General features: G+C 54.9%; 1 protein-coding gene across 1 annotated transcript; it reads left to right on the forward strand.

Annotated features, from left to right (window-relative positions):
* Nucleotides 1-557: 557 nt before the first annotated feature.
* On the forward strand, nucleotides 558-5,938 carry HEXIM2 (HEXIM P-TEFb complex subunit 2). Its single transcript, XM_057713841.1, is given in 5 exon segments — nucleotides 558-753; nucleotides 899-1,223; nucleotides 2,014-2,147; nucleotides 2,395-2,504; nucleotides 4,931-5,938. Coding segments are annotated over 5 exon segments (1,569 nt in total). The 3' UTR covers nucleotides 5,735-5,938.
* Nucleotides 5,939-12,146: the final 6,208 nt, after the last annotated feature.

Genomic DNA, 12,146 nt, shown 5'->3' on the forward strand with positions numbered 1-12,146 from the left:
CCTAGTAACAATGCACCAGTGGCAAAATACTCCCCCATTTTGTTTCGTTTGTGGGAGAAAAGTTCTTTAAACTGGAAGGCATTTGTAGTCTTATAAAAATTACATTGGAATCAGTTCGTTTTTTCCTTTTAGGAGGGCGGCCATTGCTCCAAAAGTTTTGGTTAAAGTTATGGCTCAGATTTCAAAATGCAAACAGATGTTCCTGAAGCATCCGAAATGGGCCACTCCACTTTTATTCTCAGAACCGTGACGACTCCAAGTTATTTTGTGTCCCAACTCTGCGAAGGGCAAAAGCCCATCCCCCTTTGGTGTAAACTTTCAAGAGAAGTGGAACAGCACACTTTTGGAGTTTCCCAAAGCGGCTGGCGACGTGCGAGGTCAGGTCGTTTCTGAGGATCGGGACTGGACAGGACAAATCTCGAGGGCAAGAGCGCTCAGAGATTTCCATGTGCCCTGATCTAGCTGGTCCCTGGGGAGAATTAGTGGTTGCTACAGTAGAAACAAAGCTGTTCCTTTTCACAGCCTAACGGCGGGATGGCCTTGGTGTATGGGGGGAGATGGTGGATGCACCTGGCTCTTTGCCCTCGGAGCCTCCAGCTGACTGCCACGCCAGAGGGACGCGCGGCTGGAGCTGCGACCTCCACCCGCCCCCGCGGCGCCAGTCTTTGGAATGTGGCGTCGCCCCCACCTCGCCCATGGAAGCGGGGGGTCCCGCTACGCCGGGCCGCGCCGCCATACCCAGGCCGCATGGGGGTGGGGAAAGAACTTAGCAGAGCTCGGCCTCAGGATCTGCTCCCCCGTGGAAAGAGCTGGAGAGAGTCGTTTCACCCGGTCTCTCCCTAGCTGGGGTCTCAGGAAATACGCGGTAATTACCCAAGAACCCCGCCCTCTGTGAAAGGCGAGGCTGCGGGGCTGCCAGGACGGTTTGAGGACCGGGCCCGGCCGGAGAGACTCCAACCTTCACCCCCCTCCCCGCGTCCCCAGTCCCACCCCCCACCGTCTCCCGGCGCCGCCACTTCAGGCAGCCCACTCGGCCCGGCCTCTCCCCGCGCCCGGACCACCCCCCATGGGGTGCTCTCACTGCGCAGCGAGTCCCTCCGCTGCCTCCTCCCAGCCCAAAATGGCGGCGGCGGCCACCGATCCTTCTCGTCGCCTTCCTCTAGGGCCGAGGATCCCTCCGCGCCCAAGCCCCTCCCCTCTCAGCCGGATCTATATTCTGCCCGGTAAAGATTAACGCCATCAATGAACTCTTTAATTGAGCTCGGAGAGGCGGGTCTGGTTGTGCTTCCGCACAGCTAATCGTTGACGAAAAAGAGGATATTGGCAGGCGAATGGACCAATCAAAGAAGGCATCGGTGAGCGCGGGACGCCACTCGCGCAAGGGTAGATGGGTTTTAGAGTTTTCTGTGGGCTTGTTGACGTGACAGGATCTTGATCCGCCTTCCCCAGCTAAAAGAACTACAATCCCCGGCCGGCACCGTGCTGTCAGGCCAGGGCGGGGGCCCTTTCTCCCCAAGCTCAGTGCCTGAGCGGCTCGACTAGAGCTGCAGCAACTGCAGCAAGAGGTAGAGCTGAGGCGTTGGGAATTGCACAGACAGGCGGTCGCACAGAAAGACACACAGATGTAGTCCTGTGCATAGCCCCTGACAGCAAATAGGTCAGTTCCGCCTTTGCAAAATCTCCTTCCCGGATCATTTCCCCTCTTCCAAGGAATCCATCCTTATCCCAGTTGGGTTTCCCTCCTAGCTGCCTGTAGTGCGAAGACGTCTCCTTCCCCTTTCCTCTGTTTCCCATCCTGAGAAGAAGGAGGGAGGCAGACCAGGCCCTGTAGATGCAAAGGCCTCAGCCCCAGGCTGGGCCCAGTCGTGTTTCTTGAGGTGTTGACTTCTGGAGCCCAGCCTGGGGAGGAGGAGGGGGCTGCCGTCAAGCTTGGGGCCTCAGGAGGCAGCAGGGAAAGGACGACTCCTCAGGCTTGTCAGAGCCACTGACCCACTCCACTCCCAGCCTCTCCAGGTCATTGCTGTGTATTCGCCTCCCGAGGCAGTCTTTTCCCCGCTTCGCTTCGGTTGTTGGGGGAACAAAGCTTAGGCCTAGCTTCCTGGCTGTCAGCCTGGGCCTCAGCGATTTTCAGGAGAAGAGTATAGGATGTAAGCCCTGGCCTTGGGTCTGAACAGCAGGACTGGGAGGATGGCCCCTTAATCCCCGTTTGACCCCTTGCTGGCTGGAGGTGTGAAAACCAGACTGGAGGCAGCCTTCTGGCCCTTCATTTGACAATGAGGGCGTGCAGGTCTGGTGCTACAAAATGGCTGCCGCTGCCTTGGTAAAAAGGTGCTGGGCGGCCAGCGTCTTCCTGAAAATTCCCTTCAGGGCTTAGGTTTCTGTTATTTAAAGCAGGTGTCACTAGTTAAAGGCATCTGCTGAAAGATTTGGAACAGAAGAAGGTGGCTACTCCAAAGCAGACCAACTGTAACACAGAGTCACCAGCAGCCCTGGAGGAGGCCAAGGTAAGCCCCACTCGCCCAACCAGCTGAGTGCCCTGAACATGGATCCTGCCAACTGGGATCCTGGCTTCTTGTCTCAGATGTGTTGGTGGATTTGGAAAACCAGTATTTTTAAATGAGTCCCTACTGTGTGCTGAGCAAGATGCCAGATGCTAAATCTGTGCTATCTTGTGAAATCCTAGTAGCCCTTCAGGGTAGAAATTACTGTTTCCATTTCAAAGAAGCCAATGTTCTGAAAGCTGAAACGCCTTTTCTAGAATCATGCAGCCAGCAAGCAGAAGACCCAGGTTTAAAATTAGCGCCTTAAACAACAGAACCCTGTCTTGCGTTTTGCCTAGGCTGAGAACCAAGTCTAAAGCAGGGAGAAGAGTTTGAGTTATCGGTTCAAAATTTAGGATGGGGGTTAGGGGGTAGGAAATCACCCAGGAAAGAGGGGAGAGACAGATTGTATCAGGCCCTCAGAACATCACCTTCTCATCTGTCAACGGGAGCCCAAACCCTCCCAGCCCATGTTCTGTCTCACTGCCCCCACCTTGCTCATTCTTCTCCCCTAATCCACAACTCCCTGTAGGTAAGGAGGGAACTCTAGTCCTCTGACCCACCCTACCTAGCTACTTCCAGTACATTTTCTGGATTTAGTTAACTTGGAGTTCATGGCATGTCAGGGCCTGAAGGTTCAGAGAGGGCACATGACTCAGGCAGATCACACAGCTCATCTGCAGTAGTGGTAACGGTGGTAGAGGGACTTCGGGAGGAAGGTGTCATGTGGGGCTGAGGGACGGGGCTGGCTTGGGTGGGGGGGAACGATCATGGGGGACATTTATTGAGGGCCTGGAACAGGTGAGTGATTGTACATACACAGGCAAGCCCCCGCCTCAGACTTCTCAGCGGCCTTGCCTCTTCCTGGGTGGGGCAGATGGTCTTCTCTGTTGGCCCAAGACACTGGTGGAGACAAGGCCTGTCACTGTTGATTGCTATTCTCCCTGTAGGTAAAGTAACAATACAACACAACAAACAGCAGACACACACACACACACACACACACACTCAATCTCTCTCTCTCTCTCTCTCCATCATACCCCATCCAAAATTATGAAAACTTCAGGGTCTCCAAAACACATGTTAACACGCCTCCAGCTCTTACAGGGCTGCATACGTCCCCCCAGTACACACCCTATGCTTGTGTAGACCCATGCTCAGATGCCCCTGAACCATGGTGAACGTTATAAAACACTGTGCCAATGGCAGTGGTTATTATTAGAATTCCCCAAACCACAAACTTCGAGCAATTCATTCCCCTCCCCCACACGCAGTACCCGCACCCTCACCACGACAGAGATAAACAGATGCCCTGAACACACACTCTCTTGACAGAATCCTTTCCACCTCTTAGATAAGTTCTAGAATTCTCTGGGCTACAGACTGGAGATTGGCCCTTCCTCTCCCTAGTGCTTTCCTGCCCCTCGTGTAGAAGAGCGATACCAACTTCTGCCTGGAGTAAATACGCTCCATTCACCCCAGAATGACAGAAAAGAGAGTTTCATGTTCCACTATCTTTTGGATCCCCTCACCCCACTTCTGGGCTTATGTCATTTAACATGTATTTGTTGAACACTCACCTTGGGCCATGTATAGTGATGCAGTGGTGCACTGAACAGACGGGACACATCCTTCTAGGAGAAAGACGGATGGTAAATGGTAGTGTGCTAGATGCTCAGTGGGCCGTTGACGGTCACATGACAGGGAGTCACTGGGACGGGGAGTGGGGGGGGCCAGCTAGATAGGGTGGTCGGAGAGGGCCTCTCTGAAGAGCTGACATTGGAACTTAACCCTGAAGTTTGAAACGGAATCAGCTATGCAGATAGCTGGAAGCAGGATGGGCAACATAATTTGTGGGGCTCAGCGCGGAGGGCACTTAAGTCAGAAGTTACTAAGAAGTTCCAAACATGATAACAGAGCATTAAGCAAAGTGTGGGGCCTTTCTGAATGGGTGGCTCTGTGGAACTGTACAGGTCACTTGCCAGGAAACCAGCTCTGTCTGAAAGATAAGCTTTCTAGGAAGAGGGAAGAGCAAATGCTGTTTGGGTTCTGATCAAGCAAATACATCAGGAGCCACTTTTCATCCCATTGCAGAGTATTTATTGAATGTCTACTCTGTGCCAGGTACTGTTCCAGGCATTGGAATTGCAGAGTGAAATACACAGGCAAGATTCTGGGTCTCACTGTGAGTTTGCTTGGGGAGGGCCGGGGGACAGACAGTAGACAGGTAAGCCCAGAAACAGACAAACGGTTGCAGAAGGTTCAAAGCTAGAGGGGGACGAGGTGAGCTGGGTGTGGGCAGGTGGGCTTCAGGCTGGGTGAACAGAGAAGGACTCCACCACTGGGGACTGGCCGTCTGTGATCTGTCCTCCTTTGTCCTCTCTCTTTAGACCTCTGGTGCTCCTGGGAGCCCCAGGACATCCCCTGAGCCTCATGACCCTGGAGGTTCCCTGCCCCTGACACCCAGGATGGAGAACCACTCAGAGGGGGAAGATTCTCCCAGGGCTAGCGGTGGCCTGGGCTGGAACGGTAGGGGTCCCCGGGCCCAGAGTCCAGGGGGCTGCTCAGTGGAGGCTGTGCTGGCCCGGAAGAAGCACCGCCGGCGGCCTTCCAAGCCTTCCAAGCGCAAGCGGCACTGGCGGCCCTACCTGGAGCTGAGCTGGGCTGAGAAGCAGCAGCGGGATGAGAGGCAGAGCCAGCGGGCCTCCCGGGTCCGAGAGGAGATGTTCGCCAAAGGCCAGCCCGTGGCACCCTACAACACCACCCAGTTTCTAATGAATGATCGAGACCCCGAGGAGCCCAACCTGGATGTGCCCCAGGGGGCCTCCCACCCAGGCTCCAGCGGGGAGAGTGAGGCCGGCGACAGTGACGGGAGGGGCCCAGCTCACGGGGAGTTCCAGCAGAGGGATTTCTCCGAGGCCTACGAGCGCTATCACACCGAGAGCCTGCAGGGCCGCAGCAAGCAGGAGCTGGTGCGCGACTACCTGGATCTGGAGAGGCGGTTGTCACAGGCCGAGGAGGAGACGAGGAGGCTGCAGCAGCTGCAGGGGTGCACCAGCCAGCGGTCCTGTCGCCAGGTGGAGGAGCTGGCCGCCGAGGTAGAGAGGCTCCGGACGGAGAACCAGCGGCTTCGGCGGGAGAATGAGATGTGGAACAAAGAAGGCGGCGGCTGCGGTGGGGAGCTGGGCACCTAGGGGTGCCCCTAGCCAGGCTGACCCAAGGAGAAGGTCCCATTTCCTACACGCTCAGGCCAGCTGAGTCTCAAGGCGGCAGATCTCAGCACCCCTGCGCCCCCTGAGAACAGCTAAAATAGGTTCCGGCTTCCACCTTGTCCGTTTCCACGATTTGTTCTTTGATGTCATGTTGTTTTTCACATAGGAATTAAACGATTTTGGTGAGACCACATGGGAGCGGCTAGTACTGATTTCACTAGGGCTTCTCTGAGAATCAAAGCACGTTCATCCCAGAGAGGCATGGAGCTGCCCCCAGCCTGCGAGGACAGCATACCCCTTCTCAGGGTCTCCAGGATGCCTGAAATCCGCTCTGGAAGCCATCAGACTGCTCTGAAGGTTTTAGAGCCGGGGGCGGGGACATGCGCGGAGGTGAGACGGGGCTCATTCAAAGGTCACCACGTTCAGCTGGAGCCTGACTTAAGATGCCAGGTTGCTGTGAGTTGCTGGGAGCTTCCTCTGGAGGAGAGAGGGCTGGGCTCAAGTCCAGGGGTTTCTTCAGGGTTTGTTCCCAGGCTCCCTGTATTTTCCCTGTCCTCCCTACAGTTTAGAGGGCTGGGCTAGACACAGTCTGGGTGTCTCGTGTCTCCTTGTCCTTGACAACCTCCCACCCCCCACATCTCCCTGCTGGGGGTTGGGCAGGAGATTAGTTGTCAGGTTTGCCCCCTGACCTCTTAGAAGAGCAGTTACAAGTAAGTGCTCAAGGGAAGTTTTTTCCTGATGGAAAATAACCCCAACGCTGGTGGATAGGGGATCGATTCTTAGCAGAACTGGAGACGTGGCTTTCAAGGTGCCTGCTGTGCATCTGTGCACCCTGCTCCTTTCAGTGTAATCACCTGTGTGGTTAATTCTCTCTGAAGTGAGCCCCTCACCTGTCTGTCTAATAGCTGAGTCAGCCCGGATATGCCACCAACACACCAGCGGTCTTGGGCTCTGAAGCGAGCTCACACACCCCCTCACACTCAGACCCACCCCTCCCCAGACACCGTATCTCTTGTTCTTGTGGCTGCAGAGTGTCAGGCTGCGGTGGTGGAGGGGAAGTTAGTCAACTCACCAATGAGCCTGTGTTGGCTCTGCCACCGTGCACAGGGAGGGGCGGAGGCCTGGCCAGCCCAGCCTAACCTCCATTCCAGGAAAGCTCATCTTGACAGGCCACGTTGGGCGAGAGAAGGGCTCAGGCTTGGGAGCTGCTGGGATGGAAATGTTGACAAACCCTGTGTGTTGCCAGGACAACTTTCATTTCAGCCCTGCCACACCCAGGCCTCACCAGCCAACGTCTTCTATAACGAAGCAAGGCCAGAACAGATTCTAGGAAAGGATGGGTTTTAAGAGAGCAAAATCTCCCATCTTCGGGGTCTCCCCCAACCCAACCCTGGCTGGGAGTCTTAGCCCACTCCCCTTCGATCCCAGACAGCTCTGTTGGGAAGGGCTAGAGGAATGATCGTCCCCACTTTGCAGATGGAAAACCCAAGGCTCAGAGAGGAAGCAGCTTTTGGATTCCAGGAAAGCTGGCCCTAGGCCAGCCTTCCCCTGTGGGTGCTAGCCAGGGACCTGAAGGCCCCTGGGCAGGGCGCAGACAGCCTCCCAGCTGCTGCATTCCTCAGCAGGGAGCCAGAGGGAGAAGGGAGGACCAGGGCCAGGACTAGGTTGTTTACACAGAGGCCTGTATGTGTGTGTGTGTGTGTGTATAAAAGTAACTAGGAAGGGAGAGAAGATTCCAGAGGGCTGCTGTAGTATGGGGGGAGGGGTATGGGTGCAGTGTTGAGGGAGAGGGTGCTAGGGGTGTGTCCAGGAGGCGGCTTGGGCCAGCGTGTCCCTGAGCAGGCAGGAGCTGCACACGGGACGGGGGGAGGGGACAGGTGAGGAGTTCTGCCTTTCTTGGCCAAGGAGCTGAGGAGCCTGGAGACGGAGACGGGAAAGCTGCCACAACCCCAACACACACACACACACACACACACACACACACGCACACACACACTCTCTCTCTCTCTCTCTCACACACACACACACACACACACACACAGTGGCTGAAGGGCTCTGGATGAGGGTCACACGGAGGTGGGTTAATTTTCCGAAGGCTGGTGGGGCCCAGGATGGGGCAAGAAAACAGAGGAGAAAAAAATAAACAAAAAACCCAGAGGAGAAGGGTGTGAGCTGGGAGAGTGTCAGGAGGGGCTGAGAGGTATCAATGAAGAGTCAGTGTCACCCCTTACCCCCCATCTGGGTCCCTGACAGAATCCTGAACCCAGGGTAGAGCTGGCATGTCTCAGGGCTCAGCACTGGGGAGAGCCAGCTCAGCTCTGGTGGTCAGATGCGGGTTCTTTTTGCTTTTCCCTCTTCTGGGACCCCACCTCAAAGAGGAAGCTCCAGTTTGCAGCCCTCCCCACCCTGTCTGCTGGGGAAGCCGGGCTTGGAGACACTCTGCTTTCCTCCCCAGGCCTTTCCAGAGCAGATGCTCAGTGCCTCATTCCCTCATGGCTGTTTGCTTTCCAGGACCTACTCAGTCACCTGGGCCCACGGAGGGAGCCCCAGAGAGGCAGGTAGTCCCCAGGAGGGATTGCCTACCCTGGTCTGGGATCCTTCCTTCTTCCCCACCTCAAGTGGACACCCCTGTGTCCAGCAGGCAGTCCCTGCCTGCAGTGGGGTCTGGGAATAAGAGGTGATGGGGTGGACAGAGCAGCTGAGGGGGCGGGAGGAGCCTGCCAGGAAGTGGGGAAGGGGATCTGAGGTGAAGTATTTCAGTGTGAATGAAGAGGGTAGCCAGGTCCCGCTGCCCCCTTTGGGTGTGGGCAAAGGATGGCACTGGCCCTTTAAGTGGGGGTGCCAGTCAGTGCCCTCCCCCAGCCAACCCAATTCAAGGGCACACTGAGCATGTGCAGGAGCTGTGCAAGCAGAGGGGAGGGAAGTGGGGGGGAAAGATTCCGGAGGGAGCTCCTCACCCCTCTACTTCCTGCAGCTGCCCCCACTCTCCTTCCTGGGTCTGACAAAGGAGCCCACTGGTGCTCAGCCAATCCCTTCCCCGATCCCAGACCCCCAGTGGGTGCTGCCTTCTGGGGGCTCTGGGCCCTGCAAGGGGTGATGGGTGACCTCTCGGCCCTGGGAAGTCTTGGCAGCCCCCCTGCTGCCCGGAGGTGGCACCCACACTCCGCTCAGTGCCATTCTCACTTCCCCGGTGTGGGCGGGCGGTGGGTGATCTTCCTGCTGCTTTACGTGTTTGATTTCGTTCCACTGGCGCCAGGGTTTCTAAAGGAATTGCCTACCTTGGTGACGCTCTGCTCTGAAAATCAAAAACAGCTGAGATGAGCCCCTGCCCCCACCCCCAGGAGCTTCCAGTCTAAAGTCTGAGAGGAAGCAAACAGCTCAGAGGCTGAAAGCGCCCGCCCCACTCCCTCTCCTGTTTTTCCCCCCTTCCGCTAAAGGGCAGTGGCTCCCAAGTTCACAGGATCAAACTCTGCTTCCTCAATCAGCTGCACCCTCCAGGCCACCTCCCCCCTCCCCCCCAGCAGCCTAGGAAACCCCCTCCCTCAGGCCTTTCACCCACCTCAAACTTCCCTGTTTCTGCAATGCCCTCCTCCCTCCCTCACACCTCAGGCCCTCCTTTCCCTTCCCTTCCCCCTTGGCACTTGCCTGCTGTTCTTCCTGTAATCTCTTATCTATAGGTACCCTTATTTTTTTTTTTAATTTATTATTTTTATTTATTTATTTATTGGCTGCAGTGGATTGCGGGATCTTAGTTCCCCAACCAGGGATCCCCTTGGCAGTGAAAGCGTGGAGTCCTAACCACTGGACTACCAGGGAATTCCCCAGGTACCGTTGTTTTTCAATGAGGTGAAATTCACATACCATAAAGTCAACCATTTTAAAGTGAACAATTCAGTGACATTTAGTACCTTCGCAGTGTGTACAACTGCCACCTCCATCTAGTTCCAAACATTATCAAACCAAAAGGAAGCTCTATACCCATTCCTGCCCAAGCAACTGCCAATCTGCCTTCTGTCTCTATGGCTTTACTTATTCTGGGTATTCTGGTGGTAGAGACAAGAGGGAAAGACTAGTTTTCTGGGGCCTGTATGTGAAAAGCACAGGTTCTCTGAGGCTACTCTGAAGGGAGTACTGGACCAGGAGTCCTGAGATCTGTGATCCATCCCAGTTCTGCTTCTAACTCAGGAGCCTCCTCTCCCCTGCTCAAGGGGCTGGGGGTGCTTCAGGCCAGTCTAGGATCCTGGGCCCTCCAGGGCTCACCCCTGGCTGGGGGCTCCTGTCTGGGATTGTGGTGCCTGGCCTGAAAAATATTCCTCTTTTATACTCTTGGCTCCTTCCTACCAGGTCCAGGCAGTGAAGGTGGTCCAGGAGACAGTGTGATTAATACCATGGGGTTTGGGGTCAGAGGCACGAGATGAGGAAACTTCGGCTCAGAGAGGTTAAGAAACTAGCCCAAGGCCACACAACTCCTGTTGCACTGGAGTAGCAGCTAGTTCTGTCTGACTGTATTCCAGCTCTTGACCACTGTGTTCTCCTGTTGTCAAAGACAGAAAGTGAGTTAGGGGCTTAGCAAAGTGCCAGCTGTGTGGGAGGTGCTCTCAAATGGAAGCGACAATAAATTTTACTACTTTGCAGAGCATTGCATAATCCTGAAGTGAATAGCTCCATCCCAAGGTGGTTCTTGGGAGTTCCCCTCACCCCCTTCCCTTCTCTTTGTCCTCCACTGGTCTCCCTAGGAGGTCAGGGGCTGAAGGGCTGCCTGGACCCTGAGCCTTTAAGGCAGGTGGGAGTGAGAAGCATGTCTCCTCTCTCCCCCAAAGAAGGAGGTGTCATTCGCGCCTTCAACGGAGCTCAGTTCACCCACTTCTCCATGGCTGAACGTCTACCCCTGCCCCACAAACAGAAGGGACTTTGTGGACCCATGGGACGGAGGGGGCTGCACAGGCCTGGCCTGGCAGGGGACAGACTGAGCAGCTGGCTTTCCAGTTGGCTACTGTGTCCCGGCTGCCTGTGGGCATGGACATTCCAGAGACCACCTGCCCCAGAGATCCTCCCGGGACCCCATCCAAGATGGAAACGCCCAGATCAGCCCTCTGGGCACCTGCTGTCTCCTGCCTCAGGACAACCAGGATGGGCCCCCTCCCCTGCGCCTTCCCTACCCCAGTCCAGAGGCTCTGAGAGGAAGTTCCCAGGAGACTAAGTTGTGAGGAGACATGATGAGGGTGTCCAGAGCCCACCTCTGCCACAGAGAAGGAAGGGAAAGGGGTCTTTTGGGGCCCATAATCTGTCCTGGCTCTTGATCCTTCCAATGGATCCTTGGGGCTCTCCTTAGGCCCACACACACCCAGTCAGTCATTCAGACTCCTTTACCACAGTGCGAAGAGCTGGACACGGGGAAGCTGCAGGCTTTCTCACGGTTGCGTCCAGAATCAAACCCCGTGGCTGCCCAGCTGGCCGGCATCCTCTCTTTCTGTTGGGTCTTCAGGCCCCACTGTCCTCTCTGGCTAGACCTCCCTTCCTTTGCTTCTCTGTCCCAGCCTCAGCCATTTCCCTCTTGGGCCTTTGATAAACAGGATCTTTTCCCCTGGGCCCCTGGTCCAACTGTCCTCACTTGTAATCCTCATCAGCTGTGTTTGCAGCCACAGGCATCATCCCTCCCTAGACTCACCCCACTCCCACGACCCCTCTCAGCTCTGCCCCCCCCAGCTGCCTCTCCCCCCTCCTCCCCTGGGCTTCAGATGCTAGAGGACTTTTTTTAACCCAGCACATGAATTCCCCAAATCTTAACACTATTGAAAAATTCTTTTCATCATGATTCTAAATTCCATGTTTTTCATAAACTACCTTCATGAATTCATTTGTGAGTTTTCTATTCCTCTAATTCTCAATCTATGTCATTTATTGATAAACCAATCACATAAAAAAACTCATCGCTACTTAATATGCTTTAATATCTGATAGCTCTGTTCTCTCCTTTCCCTTCTTTTACTAAAGATTCCTAGATAGTCTTAGACTTTACATTTTTCTAGAGTACAATTATATTTATATTTATCTTATGTTTTATGATATAATGTTTTATTTATTTTAATAAATTTATTTATTTATTTTATATATTTTATTTTGGCTGCATTGGGTCTTTATTGCTGTTTTCGGGCTTTCTCTAGTTGTGGTTAGTGGGGGCTACTCTTCGTCACAATGCGTGGGCTTCTCTTTGCAGTCGCTTCTCTTCTAGAGTATGGGCTCTAGGCTCGCGGGCTTCAGTAGTTGTGGCACGTGGACTCAGTAGTTGTGGCACACAGGCTTAGCTGCTCCACGGCATGTGGGATCCTCCTGGACCAGGGCTCGAACCTGTGTGCCCTGCATTGGCAGGCAGAGTCTTAACCACTGTGCCACC

The sequence above is a fragment of the Hippopotamus amphibius genome, chromosome 17 (assembly GCF_030028045.1).
Source record: "Hippopotamus amphibius kiboko isolate mHipAmp2 chromosome 17, mHipAmp2.hap2, whole genome shotgun sequence".
Taxonomy (NCBI): Eukaryota; Metazoa; Chordata; class Mammalia; order Artiodactyla; family Hippopotamidae; genus Hippopotamus; species Hippopotamus amphibius.